The sequence below is a fragment of the Ranitomeya imitator genome, chromosome 4, assembly GCF_032444005.1.
Source record: "Ranitomeya imitator isolate aRanImi1 chromosome 4, aRanImi1.pri, whole genome shotgun sequence".
Classification (NCBI taxonomy): Eukaryota; Metazoa; Chordata; class Amphibia; order Anura; family Dendrobatidae; genus Ranitomeya; species Ranitomeya imitator.
This window is the reverse complement of record NC_091285.1, coordinates 6,687,343-6,712,545: the sequence shown is the minus strand read 5'-3', so window position 1 is coordinate 6,712,545 and position 25,203 is coordinate 6,687,343. Positions and strand designations below refer to the sequence as shown.

The window sequence follows — 25,203 nt, the reverse complement described above, 5'->3', positions numbered from 1 at the left end:
GATACCGGGTGGCATAATATAGAACTACTAGGATGTGTTGGTGACCCCTTGCTACTTATTGACAGGACCGACCAGATCCATTGCCACTCTTTCGAAAGGCACCTCTATAATAGGTAGAGGCACCAAAGGACTCCGAAAGTGTGGCTGGGGACTGGTTACCTGGCACACAGGACAGGAATTACAATACCGTTTAACTTCTTCATGAACCCCTAGCCAGTAAAACCGCTGCAAAATTCGGTCTAGGGTTTTCTTTTGGCCCAAATGCCCCCCGAGTACATGAGCATGCGCTAGGTCCATTACCAGCCTACGATAGGCCTGAGGTACCAATAACTGTTCTACCATTTCCCCCCGTACTTTATCAACTCGATACAACAGGTTTCGGTTTAGCTCAAATCGTGGCAACTCGGTGGCCGCCCCAGGTTGTTGGGGTTCCCCGTTAATAAACAGTACATTTTCCCTGGCCCGAGTCAAAGTCGGGTCTCGGAGTTGCGCTGTACCAAAATTATCGCTCGATACATTTAAGTCTAACAATTCAGGTCCTGGCGGCAAATCTTCCACATCCCCGGCCAACACTTCTATGGGAGAATTTTCCCCCTCCTCTGCCGAAGGGGAGACCACCCCTACCGCCAATTCTTCTTCCTCTGGGTTACCAGGTTCATGCCCCACTTCTGGAGAATGTAACCTGGTTGTCACCGGTGTCGGCAGCTGTCCACTGGGTGAGACAACTGTGGGCCAAAGTACAGAAAATAAAGGAAAATCTCTACCAAGTATCAATTCATAATGTAAGTTAACCACAACCCCCACCTTGTGGCACCGCCTCCCCGCTGGCGTGTTTATCACCACTAGGGCGGTAGGATAGTCTTTTAAGTCCCCATGTATACATAACACCCCAACGTTCCGACCAGTGTACTCGCTGGACTGAACCAGACTGGCTCGTACCAGGGTCTCGAGACTCCCTGAGTCCAGTAGGGCCACGGCTGGGGTACCCTCTACATCCACCTTACACAAATGTCCCATATTGGATCCTTCCTGGATACCTGTAGTGCAAATCAGTTCGGCATAATGGGGTTGGCGATACCCAAAGTTTGTCAACATAGGATCAGCCAGGTGGGGGCAATCAGCTCTCATATGGCCAGGCTACTGGCACCGCCAGCAGACTATGGGGCCTCTTTCTCCTCCAGATAAGTCTTGAGTGGCCTTCCTGGGCTCTGCTCGCCGAGCCAGGGGCGGAGATTTAGGGAACCTTCCGGACACCTTCCGGGGGGAGTCCCTCCCTGGAGCTCTTTGGTTGCCCCATATCGTTCTATCAGGTCCATCATCTGGAGCGCATTAGTAGGGGATCCTTGCCCGACCCATGATTGGAGGGAGTGGGGCAAACCCCTCCAAAATTTATCACTCACTAGGCGGTCCAGCATGGCCACGGGAGACAGAACCTCAGGCTGTAACCATTTCTGAAATAAGTGCAACATGTCATAATACTGGGAGCGAGCTGGCTTGGAAGGGTTAAACTCCCACTAATGTACCCGCTGGGCCCGGACCAACACATTTACCCCAAGACGTGCCAGTATCTCACCCTTGACGACTGCGTAGTCCTCCCTCTGCTCAGGGGATAGATCTTGATAGGCTTTCATAGGTCCTGGAGCCAGAAATGGAGCAATGACTTCTGCCCACTGGTCCCGGGGTAGTCTCTCCCGCTCAGCTACTCCCTCAAACATCTCCAAGTACGTCTCGACGTCATCAGATTTCTCCATTTTGGGGATCGCTGTACGAACCGCTTCCCGGACATCATGGATTCCCCGTGAAGCTCCTCTTGTCTGCGACGCCGTGAGATGCTGTATCAACAGCTGGTTGGTTTCCTGCTGCTGCGTAGCCTGCTGCTGTTGTCGCATAGCATCCACAAGCACTTTTATTGTGGCCTCCATTTCTGCAGAGTTCCCCGACTGGGTCTGCGCCACTCCTTTCACCCAGGACATAAGCCGGAGTTCAGAGTAAAAAAGTAAAAAAAAACTAAAATAGCCTGGCCTCACTGCGTCTGCCCGCATTCGAACACCAAGATGTGGGGATCGGTTCAGGTGAGCAATGGTAGGGCCGCAGTAATGAGGCAACACATAGGCTTCCAGTCCAAACTTCAATGGTTTATTTTCACTTTAAACAGTCCGTGACAGAAAGTAAGAAAAAAACCCAAACATACTCCAGCTTGGAGAACCACTGGTCTCAGACTCACCCTTACACGGGACGGGCTTAACTAAGCGGCTGCCAGGTCAGCGGCTTCCGCCAGGTGCCATTCCCAGGGTTGCTAACCGTTATGTCACCATCCTTTGTGACATGTGTGGCAGAGTGAACAGTTCAGGCTTCTTCCAGCCCAGCTCCAAACCCAGACTAACATGTGCCAAACAAAAAGAAACTTCATTACATAGTCTATAGCCACACCCACAGGTGAGGTATCCATCACATGGGCTGATCACATGATCGTGGCATCACTGCAGGTCTTCAACCTTAGGAAAATAACAGGCCAAAACTTATCCTGCTGGGAGAAATATATCTTCCGTCCAACACTACACTTTTTACTGCACCACAATACATACATATTGTAGAATACCGATGCGTTAATACAGCCCAAGTACTATTTAACACAACCCACGCAGTATATAGCAGCCACGCAGTATATAACACTGCCCATGTAGTATATAACACAGGGCACGTAGTATATAGCACAGCCCATGCAGTATATCACACAGCCCACGTAGTATATAGCAGCCATGTAGTATATAGTACAGCCCACGTAGTATATAGCAGCCATGAAGTATATAGTACTGCCCACGCAGTATATAGCAGCCACGCGGTATAGAACACAGCCCACGCAGTATTTAGCAGTGTGGGCACCATATCTGTTGTGAGTTCTGTTTTTGGGCTCCCTCTGGTGGTTACTGATGGTACTGGGTGACTTGTGTTCTCTGCGGTCTCTGGTGTCCACCTGTTCCATCAGGTTATGGGAGTTTCCTATTTAACCTGGCTTTTTTGTCATTTCCTCGCCGGCTATCAATGTAATCAGCGTGTCTTTTTACCTCTGCTCCCTGCGTCTGTTATCTTCAGGACAAGCTAAGTTTTGATTTTCCTGTTCCACGTTTTGCTTAATTTTTGTCTTAGTCCAGCTTGCAGATATGTGATTCCTTGCTGCTGGTTGCTCTAGTGGGCTGAAATTACTCCTCATGTTCCATGAGTTGGCACATGAGTTCAAGTAATTTCAGGATGGTTTTTTGAAGGGTTTTTCGCTGACCGCACAGTTCACTTTTGTATCCTCTGCTATCTAGCTTTAGCGGGCCTCATTTTTGCTGATTCTATTTTCATAACTACGTATGTGCTTTCCTCTCATTTCACCGTTATTACATGTGGGGGGCTGCTATTTCTGTGGGGTGTTTCTCTGGAGGCAAGTGAGGTCTGTGTTTCTTCTTATAGGGGAAGTTAATCCTTCGGCTGGCGCGAGACGTCTAGGAATCATCGTAGGCACGTTCCCCGGCTACTGCTAGTTGTGTGTTTAGGTTCAGGATCGCGGTCAGCTCAGGTTCCATCACCCTAGAGCTTGTTTTGTTTTTGTGCTTGTCCTTTTGTGATCCCCTGCCATTGGGATCATGACAGTATAGCCGGCCTGAAAAAATTGGTCATCGTTTTGGCTGAAATAGGAGGAAAAGTAGTCTGAGGAAGTTTTTTTTTTTTTTTTTTTTCCCCTCCTCAGTGTTTGCTGCCTAGCCTTAATTGCAGCTTGACTGCTTCTTTCCTCCTCTTAATCCTTGAATGGCTCTGACCTCAGCTGTTTATCATGGACGTCCAGAGTTTGGCTTCCAGCCTGAATAATCTTGCTGCTAAGGTTCAAAATATACAAGATTTTGTTGTACATACGCCTATGTCTGAACCTAGAATTCCTGTCCCAGAGTTTTTTTCTGGAGATAGATCTAGTTTTCTGAATTTTAGGAACAATTGCAAGTTGTTTCTTTCCTTGAAATCTCGCTCCTCTGGAGACCCTGCTCACCGGTTCAAGATTGTTATATCTTTCCTGCGGGGTGACCCTCAGAATTGGGCATTTGCATTGGCACCAGGGGATCCTGCGTTGCTCAATGTGGATGCGTTTTTTCTGGCATTGGGTTTGCTCTATGAGGAACCTAACCTAGAGATTCAGGCTGAAAAAGCTTTATTGGCTCTCTCTCAGGGGCAAGATGAAGCAGAAATATATTGTCAGAAATTTCGGAAATGGTCGGTGCTTACTCAGTGGAATGAGTGCGCTCTGGCTGCAAAATTCAGAGATGGCCTTTCTGAGGCCATTAAAGATGTTATGGTGGGGTTCCCGGCGCCTACAGGTCTGAATGAGTCCATGACTATGGCTATTCAGATTGATCGGCGTTTACGGGAGCGCAAACCTGTGCACCATTTGGCGGTGTCTTCTGAACAGGCACCTGAGATAATGCAATGTGATAGAATTCAGTCCAGAAGTGAACGGCAAAATTATAGGCGGAAAAATGGATTGTGTTTTTATTGTGGTGATTCAGCTCATGTTATATCAGCATGCTCTAAACACACAAAAGAGGTTGATAAGTCTGTTGCCATTGGTACTTTACAGTCTAAGTTCATTCTGTCTGTGACGCTGATTTGTTCATTATCATCCATTTCCGTCAATGCCTATGTGGATTCAGGCGCTGCCCTGAGTCTTATGGATTGGTCATTTGCCAATCGCTGTGGGTTTAGTCTGGAACCTCTGGAAGTTCCTATTCCTTTGAAAGGAATTGACTCTACACCTTTGGCTATGAATAAACCTCAGTACTGGACACAAGTGACCATGCGTATGACTCCCGTTCATCAGGAGGTGATTCGCTTCCTGGTACTGTATAATTTACATGATGTCTTAGTGCTTGGTCTGCCATGGTTACAAACTCATAACCCAGTCCTGGACTGGAAAACAATGTCTGTGTTAAGCTGGGGATGTCAGGGGGTTCATGATTATGCATCTCCGATTTCTATCGCTTCATCTACTCCTTCTGAGGTTCCGGTATTTTTGTCTGATTATCGGGAGGTTTTTGAGGAGCCTAAGCTCAGTTCGCTTCCTCCTCACAGGGATTGCGATTGTGCTATAGATTTGATTCCTGGCAGTAAATTCCCTAAAGGTCGTTTCTTCAATCTGTCAGTGCCAGAGCATACTGCTATGCGGAATTATGTTAAGGAGTCCTTGGAAAAGGGATATATCCGTCCATCTTCGTCCCCTTTGGGAGCAGGTTTTTTTTTTGTGGCCAAAAAAGATGGTTCCTTGAGGCCTTGCATAGATTATTGTCTTCTGAATAAGATTACAGTCAAATATCAGTATCCTTTGCCATTGTTGACTGATTTGTTCGCTCGCATTAAGGGGGCTAAATGGTTCACTAAGATTGATCTTCGGGGTGCGTATAATCTTGTGCAGATAAGGCAGGGTGATGAGTGGAAAACCGCATTTAATACGCCTGAGGGCCATTTCGAGTATTTGGTGATGCCTTTTGGACTTTCTAATGCTCCTTCTGTCTTCCAGTCTTTTATGCACGATATTTTCCATGAATATCTGGATAAATTTATTATCGTGTATTTGGATGATGTTTTGGTTTTTTCTGATGACTGAGAGTCTCATGTTCAGCAGGTCAGGAAGGTGTTTCAGGTCCTGCGGGCCAATTCTTTGTTTGTAAAGGGTTCTAAATGTCTCTTTGGAGTCCAGAAGATTTCTTTTTTGGGGTATATTTTTTCCCCTTCTACTATTGAGATGGATCCCGTCAAGGTTCAGGCTATTTGTGACTGGACGCAGCCTACATCTCTTAAGAGTCTACAGAAATTCTTGGGCTTTGCTAATTTTTATCGTCGCTTCATAACTAATTTTTCTAGTGTTGTTAAGCCTTTGACGGATTTGACTAAAAAGGGTGCTGATGTTACTGATTGGTCTCCTGCGGCTGTGGAGGCCTTTCAGGAACTTAAGCGCCGATTTTCTTCTGCTCCTGTGTTGCGTCAGCAAGATACGTCGCTTCCTTTTCAGGTTGAGGTTGATGCTTCCGAGATCGGAGCGGGGGCGGTTTTGTCACAGAGAAGCTCCGATGGCTCAGTGATGAAGCCATGTGCGTTCTTTTCTAGAAAATTTTCGCCCGCTGAACGGAATTATGATGTTGGTAATCGGGAGCTTTTGGCCATGAAGTGGGCATTTGAGGAGTGGCGTCATTGGCTTGAGGGTGCTAGACATCGTGTGGTGGTCTTGACTGATCACAAAAATCTGATGTACCTTGAGTCTGCCAAGCGTCTGAATCCTAGACAGGCTCGTTGGTCACTGTTTTTCTCCCGTTTCAATTTTGTGGTTTCATACCTGCCAGGTTCAAAGAATGTGAAGGCGGATGCTCTTTCTAGGAGTTTTGTGCCTGACTCCCCTGGAAATTCTGAGCCCACTGGTATCCTTAGGGATGGGGTGATATTGTCGGCTGTCTCCCCAGACTTGCGACGTGCTTTGCAGGAGTTTCAGGCGGATAAACCTGATCGTTGTCCGCCGGAGAGACTGTTTGTTCCGGATAATTGGACCAGTAGAGTCATCTCCGAGGTCCATTCTTCTGTGTTGGCAGGTCATCCTGGAATATTTGGTACTAGAGACTTGGTGGCCAGGTCTTTTTGGTGGCCTTCCTTGTCGAGGGATGTGCGTTCTTTCGTGCAGTCTTGTGGAGTTTGCGCTCGGGCTAAGCCTTGCTGTTCTCGGGCCAGTGGATTGTTGTTACCTTTGCCTATCCCGAAGAGGCCTTGGACGCACATTTCCATGGACTTTATTTCGGATCTCCCTGTCTCTCAAAAAATGTCCGTCATATGGGTTGTGTGTGACCGCTTTTCTAAGATGGTTCATCTGGTACCCTTGCCTAAGTTACCTTCCTGCTCTGAGTTGGTCCCTCTGTTTTTTCAAAACGTGGTCCGTTTGCATGGCATTCCGGAGAACATCATTTCTGACAGGGGATCCCAGTTTGTGTCTAGATTTTGGCGGACGTTCTGTGCTAAGATGGGCATTGATTTGTCCTTTTCGTCTGCATTCCATCCCCAGACGACTGGCCAGACGGAACGAACTAATCAGACTTTAGAAACTTATTTAAGGTGTTTTGTTTCTGCTGATCAGGATGACTGGGTTTCCTTTTTGCCGCTTGCCGAGTTTGCCCTTAATAATCGGGCTAGTTCTGCTACCTTGGTTTCTCCTTTCTTTTGTAATTCGGGGTTTCATCCTCGTTTTTCCTCTGGTCAGGTGGAGCCTTCTGATTGTCCTGGAGTGGACATGGTGGTGGATAGGTTGCATCGGATTTGGAGTCATGTGGTGGACAATTTGAAGTTGTCTCAGGAGAGGGCTCAGCAGTTTGCTAATCGCCGTCGCCGCGTGGGTCCTCGACTTCTTGTTGGGGACTTGGTGTGGTTGTCTTCTCGTTTTGTTCCTATGAAGGTCTCTTCTCCTAAGTTCAAGCCTCGGTTCATCGGTCCCTATAGGATCTTGGAAATTCTTAACCCTGTGTCGTTTCGTTTGGATCTCCCGGCATCGTTTGCTATTCATAATGTGTTTCATCGGTCGTTGTTGCGGAAGTATGAGGTACCTGTCGTTCCTTCGCTTGAGCCTCCTGCTCCGGTGCTGGTGGAGGGTGAATTGGAGTATGTTGTGGAGAAGATCTTGGATTCTCGTGTTTCCAGACGGAAACTCCAGTATTTGGTCAAGTGGAAGGGTTATGGTCAGGAGGATAATTCTTGGGTGATTGCCTCTGATGTTCATGCTGCAGATTTGGTCCGTGCTTTTCATAGGGCTCATCCTGGTCGCCCTGGTGGTTCTCGTGAGGGTTCGGTGACCCCTCCTCAAGGGGGGGGTACTGTTGTGAGTTCTGTTTTTGGGCTCCCTCTGGTGGTTACTGATGGTACTGGGTGACTTGTGTTCTCTGCAGTCTCTGGTGTCCACCTGTTCCATCAGGTTATGGGAGTTTCCTATTTAACCTGGCTTTTTTGTCATTTCCTCGCCGGCTATCAATGTAATCAGCGTGTCTTTTTACCTCTGCTCCCTGCGTCTGTTATCTTCAGGACAAGCTAAGTTTTGATTTTCCTGTTCCACGTTTTGCTTAATTTTTGTCTTAGTCCAGCTTGCAGATATGTGATTCCTTGCTGCTGGTTGCTCTAGTGGGCTGAAATTACTCCTCATGTTCCATGAGTTGGCACATGAGTTCAAGTAATTTCAGGATGGTTTTTTGAAGGGTTTTTCGCTGACCGCGCAGTTCACTTTTGTATCCTCTGCTATCTAGCTTTAGCGGGCCTCATTTTTGCTGATTCTATTTTCATAACTACGTATGTGCTTTCCTCTCATTTCACCGTTATTACATGTGGGGGGCTGCTATTTCTGTGGGGTGTTTCTCTGGAGGCAAGTGAGGTCTGTGTTTCTTCTTATAGGGGAAGTTAATCCTTCGGCTGGCGCGAGACGTCTAGGAATCATCGTAGGCACGTTCCCCGGCTACTGCTAGTTGTGTGTTTAGGTTCAGGATCGCGGTCAGCTCAGGTTCCATCACCCTAGAGCTTGTTTTGTTTTTGTGCTTGTCCTTTTGTGATCCCCTGCCATTGGGATCATGACACATATCCGTGTGAAAAAAATTATTAAAATAAAAAATAGTGATATACTCACCCGCCAGGATCCAGGGAAGCTGTGCCGATGCGCGCTGTTGTGAATTCTGCTCTTGGGCTCCCTCCGGTGGTTATGAGTGGTAGTGCTGCTGTCTGTGGATCGCAGCATCTATCAGGTGTGTTCACTTTTTGCAATTTGAACTCAGCTATTTAGTCCTGCTTGATCCTTTAGTCAGTGCCAGTTGTCCATTGTTTTTGGAGGATTCACATCCCTTACTGGTCTCTCCTGTTTGCTGTGCTTTTCTTCAAAGATTAGTCCTGGCTTTGTTTCTGCTGTCCACATGCTGTGGGCCTTATAGTTCTGTGCATTTTCATGTATTATCTTGTCCAGGTTGTCTGTGAAAGGATTTTTTGCAGCCAAGCGGTATCTCTGGAGATGCAGATATACCCTCCATGTCTTTAGTCAGATGTTGAGTTTTTGTATTTTCTGTGGTAGACATTTTCTAGTGTTTTTATACTGAACGCACAGTTCTCTGTACTATACTTTCTATTTAGCTACAATGGCCTCCTCTGCTAAATTCTGATTTCAGTCTGCGTATGTAATTTCCCTCTCCTCTCACAGTCAATATTTGTGGGGGGCTGTCTTTCCTTTGGGGATTTTCTCTGAGGCAAGATAGTTTTCCGTTTCTATCTTTAGGGGTATTTAGTCCTCAGGCTGTGTCGAGGTGTCTAGGGAGCGTTAGGTACATCCCACGGCTACATCTAGTTGTGTTGTTAAGTTCAGGGTCTGCGGTCAGTACAGGTACCACCTTCTCCAGAGTACGTCTCATGCTGCTCCTAGGCCACCAGATCATAACAGTACAACTGGCCAACAATGAGTTAATTGCATCTCAGAAGAAGGGAGGACAGGTTTTGAGCCATTTTTTTCCTTAGCCTGTTTTTCCTTTTCCTCCCTCTTAATCTCTGGGTGGCTGCGGAACCTAGTAATAACATGAATGTTCAGGAGTTAGTTTCTCGTGTGGATCAGCTTGCTGCTAGGGTACAGGGTATTTCAGATTATATTGTTCAGACTCCTGCCTTAGAACCTAAGATTCCCACTTCTGATTTATTCTTTGGTGACAGATCCAAATTTTTGAGTTTCAAAAATAACTGTAAACTGTTTTTTGCATTGAGACCCCAGTCCTCTGGTGATCCCATTCAACAGGTTAAGATCATCATATCCCTGCTGCGTGGTGACCCACAGGATTGGGCATTTTCCCTGGAAACTGGCAATCCTGCTTTGCATAATGTTGACTCTTTCTTTCAAGCATTGGGGTTATTGTATGATGAGCCTAATTCTGTGGATCAAGCTGAGAAGACCGTGTTGGCCCTGTGTCAGGGTCAAGAAGCGGCAGAATCGTATTGCCAGAAATTTAGAAAATGGTCTGTACTGACTAAATGGAATGAGGATGCCTTGGCGGCAATTTTCAGAAAGGGTCTTTCTGAATCCGTTAAAGATGTTATGGTGGGATTCCCCACGCCTGCTGGTCTGAGTGATTCTATGTCTCTGGCCATTCAGATTGATCGGCGCTTGCGCGAGTGCAGAGTTGTGCACACTGTGGCGTTGGCCTCTGAGCGGAGTCCTGAGCCTATGCAGTGTGATAGGATTTTGTCTAGAGCTGAACGTCAAGGATTCAGGCGTCAGAATGGGTTGTGCTTTTACTGCGGCGATTCTGCTCATGTTATTTCTGATTGCCCTAAGCGTACTAAGAGAATCGCTAGTTCTGTTACCATCAGTACTGTACAACCTAAATTTCTGTTATCTGTGACCTTGATCTGCTCATTATCATCATTTTCTGTCATGGCATTTGTGGATTCAGGCGCCGCTCTCAACTTAATGGACTTAGAATTTGCCCGACGTTGTGGTTTCCCCTTGCAACCTTTGCAGAACCCTATTCCTTTAAGGGGCATTGATGCTACACCGTTGGCGATAAATAAACCTCAATTTTGGACACAGCTGACCATGCGCATGGCGCCAGCCCATCAGGAAGATTGTCGTTTTCTGGTGTTGCATAATTTGCATGATGATATTGTGCTGGGTTTTCCATGGTTACAGGTACATAATCCGGTGTTGGATTGGAGATCTATGTCTGTGACTAGTTGGGGTTGTCAGGGGGTTCATGGTCACGTTCCTTTGATGTCAATTTCCTCTTCCCCCTTTTCTGAAATTCCTGAGTTTTTGTCGGATTTCCAGGATGTATTCGATGAGCCCAAATCCAGTTCCCTTCCACCGCATAGGGACTGTGATTGTGCTATTGACTTGATTCCAGGTTGTAAGTTCCCTAAGGGCCGACTTTTCAACCTGTCTGTGCCAGAACATGCCGCTATGCGGAGTTATATTAAGGAGTCTTTGGAGAAGGGGCATATTCGGCCGTCTTCTTCACCATTGGGAGCAGGTTTTTTTTTTGTTGCCAAGAAGGATGGCTCCTTGAGGCCCTGTATTGATTATCGCCTCTTGAATAAGATCACGGTCAAATTTCAATACCCTTTGCCTTTGCTAACTGATTTGTTTGCTAGGATTAAGGGGGCTAGCTGGTTTACTAAGATTGACCTTCAAGGGGCATATAATCTTATTCGTATTAAGCAGGGTGACGAATGGAAAACTGCATTTAATAAGCCTGAAGGCCATTTTGAATACCTAGTGATGCCATTCGGACTCTCTAATGCTCCATCTTTGTTCCAGTCTTTCATGCATGATATCTTTCGGAGTTATCTTGATAAATTCATGGTTGTATATTTGGATGATATTTTAATTTTTTCCGATGATTGGGAGTCTCATGTGAAGCAGGTCAGGATGGTATTTCAGATCCTCCGTAATAATGCTTTATTTGTGAAGGGGTCGAAGTGCCTCTTTGGAGTGCAGAAGGTTTCTTTTTTGGGCTTCATTTTTTCTCCCTCATCTGTAGAAATGGATCCGGTTAAGGTTCAGGCCATTCATGATTGGATTCAACCCACATCTGTGAAGAGCCTTCAGAAATTCTTGGGCTTTGCTAATTTTTATCGTCGTTTCATTGCCAACTTCTCCAGTGTGGTTAAACCTCTGACCGATTTGACGAAGAAAGGCGCTGATGTGACGAATTGGTCCTCCGCGGCTGTTTCTGCCTTTCAGGAGCTTAAACGCCGATTTACTTCTGCCCCTGTGTTGCGTCAGCCGGATGTTTCTCTTCCATTTCAGGTTGAGGTTGACGCGTCTGAGATTGGGGCAGGGGCCGTTTTGTCTCAGAGGAATTCTGATGGTTCCTTGATGAAACCGTGTGCCTTCTTTTCTCGGAAGTTTTCGCCTACGGAACGCAATTATGATGTCAGCAATCGGGAGTTGTTGGCTATGAAGTGGGCATTTGAGGAGTGGCGACATTGGCTTGAGGGGGCCAAGCACCGTATTGTGGTCCTGACCGATCATAAGAATCTGATTTACCTCGAGTCTGCCAAACGGCTGAATCCTAGACAGGCTCGATGGTCCCTGTTTTTCTCCCGTTTTGATTTTGTGGTCTCATATATTCCTGCATAGGCAGCGTCAATAGTAAAAAGTTGGGGACACACAGGGTTAATAGCGGCGGTAACGGAGTGCGTTACACCACGGCATAACGCGGCCCGTTACCGCCGGCATTAACCCTGTGTGAGCGGTGACTGGAGGGGAGTATGCTGGCACCGTGCACTGACTGCAGGGGAGTAGGGAGGAAATAATCGGACTGTGGCCATCGCTGATTGGTCGCGGCAGCCATGACAGGCAGCTGGCGAGACCAATCAGCGACGCGGGATTTCCGTGACGGAAGTTGCCGACAGAAAGACGGAAATACCCCTTAGACAATTATATATATAGATATATAAAAGTTTAAATCAACCCCTATTCAAAATAAAACAATAAAATAAAAATACAAAATATACATATTTGGTATCGCTGAGTTCAGAATTGCCCGATCTATCAATATATAAAAATAATTAATCTGATTTGTAAATGGAGTAACGTGAAAAAAAATCAAAAACGGCAGAATTACTTTTTTGGTCTCAGTAACATTGCATTAAAATGTAATAATGGGCGATAAAAAGATCATATCTACACCCAGGGCTGCTACTAAGAATTTCAGAGCCCCATGCTGTCAAAAGTTTGGGGCCCCCTTGAGACTCCACCCAGGCTCCACCCCAGCTCCACCTCCACCCCTTGAATCTTCCACAGTCCCACCGCCCAGTCTTGGAAAAACTCCACTTTGGCACCACGTCCTCACCAATCACACATTAAGGCTGTGTGCACACGATGCGGATTTAGTGCGGATCTGCAGCGTTTTTTTTTTTCGCGCAGAAACGCTGCAGATCCGCAAAGTGATTTACAGTACAATGTAAATCAATAGGAAAAAAAAATGCTGTTCTAATGGTTTGGAAAAATCTGCATGAAAAACGCTGCGGATCAAAAGAAGTAGCATGTCACTTCTTTTGTGCGGATCTGCAGCGTTTCTGCACCCTTTCATTATAGAAAACCACAGTGGTTAAAACCGCAGAAAATCCGCACAAAATACGGTCAAATCCGCAACAAAAACGCCCAAAATCCACATAAAAACGCGTCAAATCCGCACCTGCGGTTTCTGCCCGGAGATGCGGATTTTGTGCAGAAAATTCTGCACCCCAATCCGCAACGTGTGCACATAGCCTAATGGTTCCTAGATCGCATACATTGCCATCAGCTTTTGTTCTGGCCAAAATAATTGTTAAGCCGCCACCACAGCAAGGTAGACTCTTTTGTCCGGACCCTACTCTACTATAACCTATTAAACATTTGTTAAAATAACCAGTACTGTTTTTAGGTATATTTATATTTTTTTTTTTTGATGGAATTAGACACATTCATTTTTTAAAATAATTGAAACCAGATTGTGACTTTTTTTATAATCTGTATTTCTGATTGCAGATTATTTTCTGTACATTTATGGAAGCTGTCAGTGGATATCGGTCTGCGCTTGGAATGCAGTGCATGGACGGGCCGTGGGTCTCCTGACTCAGCAGCCTCACAGCATGTCTAAGGATGCGGACCAGGAGATCGGCGCCCAGTACTTTTGAATGACATGATTGGTTTTACCAAATAGTGTACTGGAAAATGGGAGAAAAATTCGAAGTGCAGTAAAATTGCAAAAAGATTGGTATTCTACAATTGTTTTTTTAACCATGTTGACCAAATGCTAAAATTGACCTGCCATTATGATTCTCCAGGTCAATACAAGTTCGTAAATACTTAACATGTATAGGTTCTTTTTTTTTTAAAGTGGTGAAAAAAAAATTCTAAGTTTGTCAAAAGAGAAAAACATTTTTTGCCATTTTTCGAGACCCGTAACGTCTCCATTTTTCGTGATCTGGGGCTGGGTGAGGGCTTATTTTTTAAACGCTGATCTGAGGTTTTTGTTGATACCTGTTGGTGTAGCACTGGGGACCCAACATACAATGTAATATTACGTGCTAAGTTGGGAAGGGGTGAAGTGATGTAAACATTGTCAGTTCTTTAAACCCAGAGTGACCCAGCGCTAGTCCATTCTATGAGGAGTAAGTGCACTGGACTCTTCTCCTGACTTTTTGCGCTTTTCCATATTAACACTTTTTACCTTTCCTGCTGCTTTTGCTCTTCGTGCTGCAGCCGACGGCTTTTTTCTTCCTGGAGTTTTCTCCATATTCTGAGTCTGTGGATAAAAAGATTCATGAGAATATGAGTAGCCGGATATCTCTAATCTGTCAGCCAACAAAGATGATAGTCACCATTTTTATCATATTGGTCACCATGTAAAATGGGCAGACAACAAATATACAGATCATGAGGGCAATAGATAGTGAAATAAAATGAACCACAAGGTGTACATAAACCGCTGTATGTATGATAAGTGTGACAAATCTCTAACAGCAGCACCTTGTACAAAGATGGCAGCCTTTATTATTCTCAGATTTGTGAACTAAAACCACCTCACTACATTCTCTTACCCAAACAATTCTTAGTACGGTACATTCCCACTTTGTGAATACATGAATTTTTCTTCTGTGTTTTTGTGTGTGGAAAATCCTTAGCATACTTCACACACGGCAGAGAAAATCTGCTGTGTAAATTTCACTGAAATTGCAGTGACACATTGTAACATTGGCTGTACTGTTTTCCTGTGATGTCCCATTCCAACATATGACACAATGTCACATGTTCTATTGACAGTCGCAGGTCACCCACACTTGCCATAGACTACAATACAAGTGGCATGCCACTGTATTAATAGCTTGGCCATTTTATTTACCCCAGAATTATAGCTATACAATAGTCAGGTGACAACAAGCCGCAGACGGTTGCACAGATGCTTTCGGCAGAGCACTTCTGTCTCCGTGTGGCCGTCGCCTGCAGTGAATCTCTCTCCACGTCCTGAATGTCGCCATGTGCAGTGAATCCACCGCCGAGCTCCTGCTGAGACCATTTTACCTTTTCGCTCTTTTTTTGTGCATTCTTCTTTCCCAAATCAGTTAACCACTTCGAATCATTTGTTCTTCCATCATTGAGTTGTCCAGGCACCTGAGGGGGTATTAAATAACAAAAGGTATTTGTATTCGGTGGTGTGGTCCTATGAACCAATAATAAATACATAGGTATCACAATCTGGGGTTATTATTCCAGATGTCTTCCCCAAAGTTAAAAAAAAGCAAAAAAAAACCTCAATAAACAAATACGTCTTCTCCTCCCTCGTCCGCTCCCTGGCTCCATGGAGCGGGTGGGCAGAGGTTGGTGACAGATGTAATCAGCTGTAGCCACTTAGGCTGTTATTCACACACGCGGTCCTGCTATACTACAGCTTTACAGCCCAGCGGTCCTGTGCTGCCGGAGTGTGTCCACTGGTTTCCTGCACAATCACTTAATGATGCACGGAAATGGCTTCTTTATGAAAGATTCAGTGATTTTGCAGGGAACAGTGGAAAAACAGTGAAGTCAAAGGTTGCTGGGCTGTAAAGCCGTAGCATGAGCAGTGCGTGTGAACACAGCCTTACACTGAGGATGTGTAATTGTTGGCATCAGTATAGGGAGGGTCTCAGACTGCGGCTTCCCCCATGACGACTGCTCAGTTTGCAGTAGCCTCTTTGTTGAGTACAGGATGTTGGGGCTGAATATTAATGATGAGCCCGTGTATCTTATACAGAGCGACTGCCCAAGCCTCTGTGTCCCACATACTGAGGTGCCTGGGGGGCGAGAACACGGCCTAGCGATTGTCCGTGGTGGTCTCTGACTCCCTGCTCCATCCCCTCAGGACCTGCTCTTGGTATAACACATGTTGTCCAGAGCATTTTATTCAATGTTGATCTGTAATAATTCCTCAAATTAGATTTTATTTCCTGATTATGTTCTTATTTTTCTGACTTGTAATTGTACCTTTCTTGTAGATACTGGAGAGTTTGCCGCCAAGTTACATGATTGACTGTCCTATGGAAAGACCAGAAATGTGATTATTGAGTGCAGGATCCTAAAGAAGATTCTACCTGTGGAGTCACACTGACTGATGATTGGGGACCAGTGTTCCTGGGAACAATCTTTCCAAACTATCATTCTGGATAAAAAGGTCACAAATCACCCAACAAATGAGCAAAACACTTGTTCTTCAAGCAAAATGATTTTTAATTTTGTTTAATAGTTCTCGGCAGCGCATCCTCTTATGTAAACATGTGCTGCCGAGAGCCTGATATTCTATGAGCATGTAACGGTCGTACATCGTGGACTCGGCAATGCGATCAATGTGTATAAACGGCCTATTATATGCCGCGGGCATATAATAGGCTGTTTATACACATTGATCGCGCATTTCAATATGCGCAGTATTGAATGCGGGCGACCATTAAAATTGCATTGTGATACAGCATGATGCAGAAAGTTGAGCTTCCCACGTAAGATCACAGCGTAACAAAAAAAAACACATTTCAAGAGATATGCCAATGTGGAACCCTGGTGTAAATCAGTGAAGGTGGAATCCCCATTTAAAGTGGAGAACGTTTACCTGCAGCGGAGTTAGTATTGGCATTAATGCCCGATTTGTTTGGTTTAGCTCCACTGAATTTGGCTGGTTTTCCTTATCTAGGTGGGCACTTGGGTCCTATTCATGCATGAAAATAAACAGAATCATTGTCTTGATCATGTCCGCATATTATAATTTATAGATAAATCATATCTAACAAAGTCTCACCAGGTGGTTGCAGATGTCCTCGGCCATGAGGAACCTGTAAACTTTATTTGTGATGAAGTCTGAAAAAGAACAAGTAGATGATGTCAAGTCAAAATGGAAAAAGAATCAGGCACAAAAGAAAAAGTTACAATGTTACAAATAACAAAGTCCGGAGAGCGTTCATCAACTGAACTGACTGCACCATTATGAATATCATAATGCAAAAAACAGTGTGATGTCCAAGCGTTAAGTTACATCACACTAAGATCATGTATGTATATTATACAGTAGAGCGGCACAACCTGAGGACCACCATGTAGAGAGGCTGTGTGTGTGGGGATATTATGAAAAGGGGCAGTTTAGGGGGCTATTATAGAGAGGGGCAGTTTGGGAGGAATATTATGGTGAAGGGCAGTCTGTGGGAGAATATTATGGAGAGGGGCAGGGTGGGGGAAATATGGTGAAGGGCAGTGTGGGGGGAACATTATGGTGAAGGGCAATGTGTGGGAGATAATATTATGGAGAGGGGCAGTGTGGGAGAATAGTATGGAGAGGGAGAGTGTGGGGGGGATATAATGGTGAAGGGCAGTGTGGGGGGGGGGGATATTATGGTGAAGGGCAGTGTGGGGAGAATACTATGGAGACGGAGAGTGTGGAGGAAATATTATGGTGAAGGGCATTGTGGGGAGAATATTTTGTGCAGGAAACACAGTGAGTTGCAATTATTTATTCAGGGGTGTAGAATGGGAGATATTTTTACTTATGTGGCAGTATAATGATATGTTTATTTTAACCCCTTCATGACCCAGCCTATTTTGACCTTAAAGACCTTGCCGTTTTTTGCAATTCTGACCAGTGTCCCTTTATGAGATAATAACTCAGGAACGCTTCAACGGATCCTAGCGGTTCTGAGATTGTTTTTTCGTGACATATTGGGCTTCATGTTAGTGGTAAATTTAGGTCAATAAATTCTGCATTTATTTGTGATAAACACGGAAATTTGGCGAAAATTTTGAAAATTTCGCAATTTTCACATTTTGAATTTTTATTCTGTTAAACCAGAGAGATATGTGACACAAAATAGTTAATAAATAACATTTCCCACATGTTTACTTTACATCAGCACAATTTTGGAAACAAAATTTTTTTTTGTTAGGAAGTTATAAGGGTTAAAATTTGACCAGCGATTTGTCATTTTTACAACGAAATTTACAAAACCATTTTTTTTAGGGACCACCTCACATTTGAAGTCAGTTTGAGGGGTCTATATGGCTGAAAATACCCAAAAGTGACACCATTCTAAAAACTGCACCCCTCAAGGTACTCAAAACCACATTCAAGAAGTTTATTAACCCTTCAGGTGCTTCACAGCAGCAGAAGCAACATGGAAGGAAAAAATGAACATTTAACTTTTTAGTCACAAAAATTATCTTTTAGCAACAATTTTTTTATTTTCCCAATGGTAAAAGGAGAAACTGAACCACGAAAGTTGTTGTCCAATTTGTCCTGAGTACGCTGATACCTCATATGTGGGGGTAAACCACTGTTTGGGCGCACGGCAGGGCTTGGAAGGGAAGGAGCGCCATTTGACTTTTTGAATCAAAAATTGGCTCCACTCTTTAGCGGACACCATGTCACGTTTGGAGAGCCCCCGTGTGCCTAAAAATTGGAGCTCCCCCACAAATGACCCCATTTTGGAAACTAGACGCCCCAAGGAACTTATCTAGATGCATAGTGAGCACTTTGAACCCCCAGGTGCTTCACAAATTGATCCGTAAAAATGAAAAAGTACTTTTTTTTCACAAAAAAATTCTTTTAGCCTCAATTTTTTCATTTTCACATGGGCAACAGGATAAAATGGATCCTAAAATGTGTTGGGCAATTTCTCCTGAGTACACCAATACCTCACATGTGGGGGTAAACCACTGTTTGGGCACATGGTAAGGCTCGGAAGGGAAGGAGCGCCATTTGACTTTTTGAATGAAAAATTATTTCCATCGTTAGCGGACACCATGTCGCGTTTGGATAGCTCCTGTGTGCCTAAACATTGGCGCTCCCCCACAAGTGACCCCATTTTGGAAACTAGACCCCCCAAGGAACTTATTTAGATGCCTAGTGAGCACTTTAAACCCCCAGGTGCTTCACAAATTGATCCGTAAAAATGAAAAAGTACTTTTTTTTCACAAAAAAATTCTTTTAGCCTCAATTTTTTCATTTTCACATGGGCAACAGGATAAAATGGATCCTAAAATGTGTTGGGCAATTTCTCCTGAGTACACCAATACCTCACATGTGGGGGTAAACCACTGTTTGGGCACATGGTAAGGCTCGGAAGGGAAGGAGCGCCATTTGACTTTTTGAATGAAAAATTATTTCCATCGTTAGCGGACACCATGTCGCGTTTGGATAGCTCCTGTGTGCCTAAACATTGGCGCTCCCCCACAAGTGACCCCATTTTGGAAACTAGACCCCCCAAGGAACTTATTTAGATGCCTAGTGAGCACTTTAAACCCTCAGGTGCTTCACAAATTGATCTGTAAAAATGAAAAAGTACTTTTTTTTCACAAAAAAATTATTTTCGCCTCAATTTTTTCATTTTCACATGGGCAGTAGGATAAAATGGATCATAAAATTTGTTGGGCAATTTCTCCCGAGTACGCCGATACCTCATATGTGGGGGTAAACCACTGTTTGGGCACACGGCAGGGCTCGGAAGGGAAGGCGCGCCATTTGACTTTTTGAATGGAAAATTAGCTCCAATTGTTAGCGGACACCATGTCGCGTTTGGAGAGCCCCCTGTGTGCCTAAACATTGGAGCTCCCCCACAAGTGACCCCATTTTGGAAACTAGACCCCCCAAGGAACTTATCTAGATGCATATTGAGCACTTTAAACCCCCAGGTGCTTCACAGAAGTTTATAACGCAGAGCCATGAAAATAAAAAATAATTTTTCTTTCCTCAAAAATGATTTTTTAGCCTGGAATTTCCTATTTTGCCAAGGATAATGGGAGAAATTGGACCCCAAATATTGTTGTCCAGTTTGTCCTGAGTACGCTGATACCCCATATGTGGGGGTAAACCACTGTTTGGGCGCACGGCAGGGCTCGGAAGGGATGGCATGCCATTTGGCTTTTTAAATGGAAAATTAGCTCCAATCATTAGCGGACACCATGTCACGTTTGGAGAGCCCCTGTGTGCTTAAACATTGGAGATCCCCCAGAAATGACACCATTTTGGAAACTAGACCCCCAAAGGAACTAATCTAGATGTGTGGTGAGGACTTTGAACCCCCAAGTGCTTCACAGAAGTTTATAACGCAGAGCCATGAAAATAAAAAAAAAAATTATTTTCTCAAAAATGATCTTTTAGCCTGCAATTTTTTATTTTCCCAAGGGTAACAGGAGAAATTTGACCCCAAAAGTTGTTGTCCAGTTTCTCCTGAGTACGCTGATACCCCATATGTGGGGGTAAATCACTGTTTGGGCACATGCCGGGGCTCGGAAGTGAAGTAGTGACGTTTTGAAATGCAGACTTTGATGGAATGCTCTGTGGGCGTCACGTTGCGTTTGCAGAGCCCCTGATGTGGCTTAACAGTAGAAACCCCCCACAAGTGACCCCATTTTGGAAACTAGACCCCCAAAGGAACTTATCTAGATGTGTGGTGAGCACTTTGAACCCCCAAGTGCTTCATAGAAGTTTATAATGCAGAGCCGTGAAAATAATAAATACGTTTTCTTTCCTCAAAAATAATTATTTAGCCCAGAATTTTTTAATTTTCCCAAGGGTAACAGGAGAAATTTGACCCCAAAAGTTGTTGTCCAGTTTCTCCTGAGTACGGTGATACCCCATATGTGGGGGTAAACTACTGTTTGGGCACATGCCGGGGCTTGGAATTGAAGTAGTGACGTTTTGAAATGCAGACTTTGATGGAATGCTCTGCGGGCGTCACGTTGCGTTTGCAGAGCCCCTGATGTGCCTAAACAGTAGAAACCCCCCACAAGTGACCCCATTTTGGAAACTAGACCCTGAAAGGAACTTATCTAGATGTGTGGTGAGCACTTTGAACCCCCAAGTGCTTCATAGAAGTTTATAATGCAGAGCCGTGAAAATAATAAATACGTTTTCTTTCCTCAAAAATAATTATTTAGCCCAGAATTTTTTATTTTCCCAAGGGTTACAGGAGAAATTGGACCCCAAAAGTTGTTGTCCAGTTTCTCCTGAGTACGCTGATACCCCATATGTGGGGGTAAACCACTGTTTGGGCACACGTCGGGGCTCAGAAGGGAAGTAGTGACTTTTGAAATGCAGACTTTGATGGAATGGTCTGCGGGTGTCACGTTGCGTTTGCAGAGCCCCTGGTGTGCCTAAACAGTAGAGACCCCCCACAAGTGACCCCATTTTAGAAACTAGACCCCCCAAGGAACTTATCTAGATATGTGGTGAGCACTTTGAACCCCCAAGTGCTTCACAGACGTTTACAACGCAGAGCCGTGAAAATAAAAAATCATTTTTCTTTCCTCAAAAATTATGTTTTAGCAAGCATTTTTTTAGATTCACAAGGGTAACAGGAGAAATTGGACCTCAGTAATTGTTGCGCAGTTTGTCCTGAGTATGCTGGTACCCCATATGTGGGGGTAAACCACTGTTTGGGCACACGTCAGGGCTCGGAAGTGAGGGAGCACCATTTGACTTTTTGAATACGAGATTGGCTGGAATCAATGGTGGCGCCATGTTGCGTTTGGAGACCCCTGATGTGCCTAAACAGTGGTAACCCCTCAATTCTAACTCCAACACTAACCCCAACACACCCCTAACCCTAATCCCAACTGTAGCCATAATCCTAATCACAACCCTAACCCCAACACACCCCTAACCCCAACACACCCCTAACCCTAACCACAACCCTAATTCCAACCCTAACCCTAAGGCCATGTGCCCACGTTGCGGATTCGTGTGAGATATTTCCGCACCATTTTTGAAAAATCTGCGGGTAAAAGGCACTGTGTTTTACCTGCGGATTTTCCGCGGATTTCCAGTGTTTTTTGTGCGGATTTCACCTGCGGATTCCTATTGAGGAACAGGTGTAAAACGCTGCGGAATCCGCACAAAGAATTGACATGCTGCGGAAAATACAACGCAGCGTTCCCGCGCGGTATTTTCCGCACCATGGGCACAGCGGATTTGGTTTTTCATATGTTTACATGGTACTGTAAACCTGATGGAACACTGCTGCGGATCCGCAGCCAAATCCGCACCGTGTGCACATAGCCTAATTCTAAAGGTATGTGCACACGCTGCGGATCCGCAGCAGTTTCCCATGAGTGTACAGTTCAATGTAAACCTATGGGAAACAAAAATCGCTGTACACATGCTGCGGAAAAACTGCACGGAAACGCAGCGGTTTACATTTCGCAGCATGTCACTTCTTTGTGCTCCAATAGAAAATCGCAATTGTAAAACCGCAGTGAAATGCGCAGAAAAAAACGCGGTAAATCCGCCATAAATCCGCAGCGGTTTAGCACTGCGGATTTATCAAATCCGCAGCGGAAAAATCCGCAGAGGACCAGAATACGTGTGCACATTCCTAACCCTAACCCTAGCCCTAACCCTACCCCTAACCCTAACCCTACCCCTAACCCTACCCCTACCCCTAACCCTACCCCTAACCCTACCCCTAACCCTAACCCTACCCCTAACCCTAACCCTAACCCTACCCCTAACCCTAACCTTAACCCTAACCCTACCCCTAACCCTAACCCTACCCCTAGCCCTAACCCTAACCCTAACCCTAACCCTACCCCTAACCCTACCCCTAACCCTATTCTAACATTAGTGGAAAAAAAAAAATTTCTTTATTTTTTTATTGTCCCTACCTATGGGGGTGACAAAGGGGGGGGGTCATTTATTATTTTTTTTATTTTGATCACTGAGATAGATTATATCTCAGTGATCAAAATGCACTTTGGAACGAATCTGCCGGCCGGCAGATTCGGCGGGCGCACTGCGCATGCGCCCGCCATTTTGGAAGATGGCGGCGCCCGGGAGAAGATGGACGGGACCACGGCTGGATCGGTAAGTATGATAGGGTGGGGGGGGACCACGGGGGGGGGGGACCACGGGGGGGGGGGATCGGAGCACGGGGGGGGGGATCGGAGCGCGGGAGGGGTGGAACGGAGCGCGGGGGGCGTGGAACGGAGCACGGGGGGGCTGGAATGGAGCACGGGGGGGTGGAACGGAGCACGGGGGGGGGTGGATCGGAGTGCAGGGGGGGTGATTGGAGCACGGGGGGGTGATTGGAGCACGGGGGGAGCGGACACGAGCACGGGGGGGGAGCGGAGCACTGGACGGAGGGGAGCCGGAGCAGTGTACCGGCCAGATCGGGGGGGTGGGGGGGCGATCGGAGGGGTGGGGTGGGGGCACACTAGTATTTCCAGCCATGGCCGATGATATTTCAGCATCGGCCATGGCTGGATTGTAATATTTCACCCGTTATAATGGGTGAAATATTACAAATCGCTCTGATTGGCAGTTTCACTTTCAACAGCCAATCAGAGCGATCGTAGCCACGAGGGGGTGAAGCCACCCCCCCTGGGCTAAACTACCACTCCCCCTGTCCCTGCAGATCGGGTGAAATGGGAGTTAACCCTTTCACCCGATCTGCAGGGACGCGATCTTTCCATGACGCCGCATAGGCGTCATGGGTCGGAATGGCACCGACTTTCATGACGCCTACGTGGCGTCAAAGGTCGGGAAGGGGTTAAGGACATCGTGTCAGGATGTTCTGCTGGATAGAAGAGGGAAGTCTGGAGAGATAAGCTGTGGGAGTGAAACCTCATTATGGCGTCTGCGCTACATGGAGACAAAAGGGATGGGAACAAATGTAATCAAAGAAGACGTCACGTATTAAGTACCTGGATGCATATACTTATTTGTGATACTGTCTGCATCTCAACAGTGCTGTGGTTCTTTTATGGTCCACAGTCAGATGATGGATGGTAACAATCCCCAGTATCTCCTTACCATTGTTAACTGGGAATTGTAGGTTCAAGCAATACAATTATATATTGTTTGCTGTACTCGGCTTGGTTCAGTATACACGTACCGATGCTGGTGCCTCCATGTACTAACGTTTTTTTCTGGCAGTGCATTCATGTACTGATGGTGGTTCCAACACTGCCTTCATGTATTTACGGTGGGTCTGGTGCTGCATTCATGTACTGATTGTGGTTCTGATGCTGCTTTCATGTACTGATTGTGGTTCTGATGCTGCATTCATGTACTCATTGTGGTTCTGATGCTGCATTCATGTACTGATTGTGGTTCTGATGCTGCATTCATGTACTGATTGTGGTTCTGATGCTGCTTTCATGTACCGATTGTGGTTCTGATGCTGCATTCATGTACTGATTGTGGTTCTGATGCTGTATTCATGTACTGATTGTGGTTCTGATGCTGCTTTCATGTACTGATTGTGGTTCTGATGCTGCATTCATGTACTGATTGTGGTTCTGATGCTGCATTCATGTACTGATTGTGGTTCTGATGCTGCTTTCATGTACTGATTGCGGTTCTGATGCTGCTTTCATGTACTTATTGTGCTTCTGGTGGTGTATTCATGTACCAGCAGCGGTTCTAGTGCTGCATTTGTGTACTGAAAGTGGTTCTGGCACTGCATTAATGTACTGATTCATGTAGTGATGGTGTTTCTAATTTTGCACACATAATGTACTTCATGGCTATGTTAAAACTTAGAAATCCTCAAAAACTTAAAGATTTGAGATAACAAGGAAGATTTGGCAAGTTTCTGCTTCAAAAACTCAGTTTAAGTTAGCGTGTGTTCACACTGATTTTTTGGAGTAGAAACTAAGCAGAACCATTACAAATCCTCCCCAAATATTCAAAACTTGTCAAAAGACACAGAGAATTGCAGTCTGTTTTGTATGAGGCTAGGCTGCAGCAGACCAGTCAGTGAGTGGCCATGCTAAGCTCTATGCACCATCAAAACTACCTACATGCCCATTATGACCATGGAGCAATGAAAGAAGGTGGCTTGGTATAATGACTCCCGGTCTCCATCATGTGGACAGTCAGGGGAGTGGGCATCACTTACTTGGGAAAGAGATGAAACCAGGATGCACTATGGGAAAAAGAGAAGTTGATGGAGACAGTGTGATGGGGCGACGTTCTGTTGCCATCATGTGGAGGTGACACTAATGGCAGCACCTTTCAGCAGGGGATAATGGTTGGTCAAATTTTACTGTTAAGATTGTTATTCAAGTATACCTTGTTATTATTTAAGAAGAATGGTAGAAATTTGTCACATAAAACGGATGGATGTGCTGAATTTCTACCACTCTTCCTACTACTGCTGATCACACAATAATAATATTAA

The 25,203-nt window shown here is 45.3% G+C and overlaps 1 protein-coding gene across 1 annotated transcript in view; it reads right to left on the bottom strand.

Moving 5' to 3' along the window:
- The window catches only part of FAM111A (FAM111 trypsin like peptidase A), a 117,331-nt gene that overhangs the window by 68,226 nt on the left and 23,902 nt on the right, over positions 1-25,203 (bottom strand). Inside the window, exons 4-8 of the mRNA XM_069761866.1 lie at positions 16,833-16,891; positions 16,647-16,742; positions 16,028-16,078; positions 15,089-15,178; positions 14,238-14,312 (exon numbers count right to left, since the gene is read on the bottom strand). Of these exons, the coding sequence (XP_069617967.1) occupies positions 14,238-14,312; positions 15,089-15,178; positions 16,028-16,078; positions 16,647-16,742; positions 16,833-16,891 (371 nt within the window). The remainder of the gene's footprint in view (positions 1-14,237; positions 14,313-15,088; positions 15,179-16,027; positions 16,079-16,646; positions 16,743-16,832; positions 16,892-25,203) is intronic.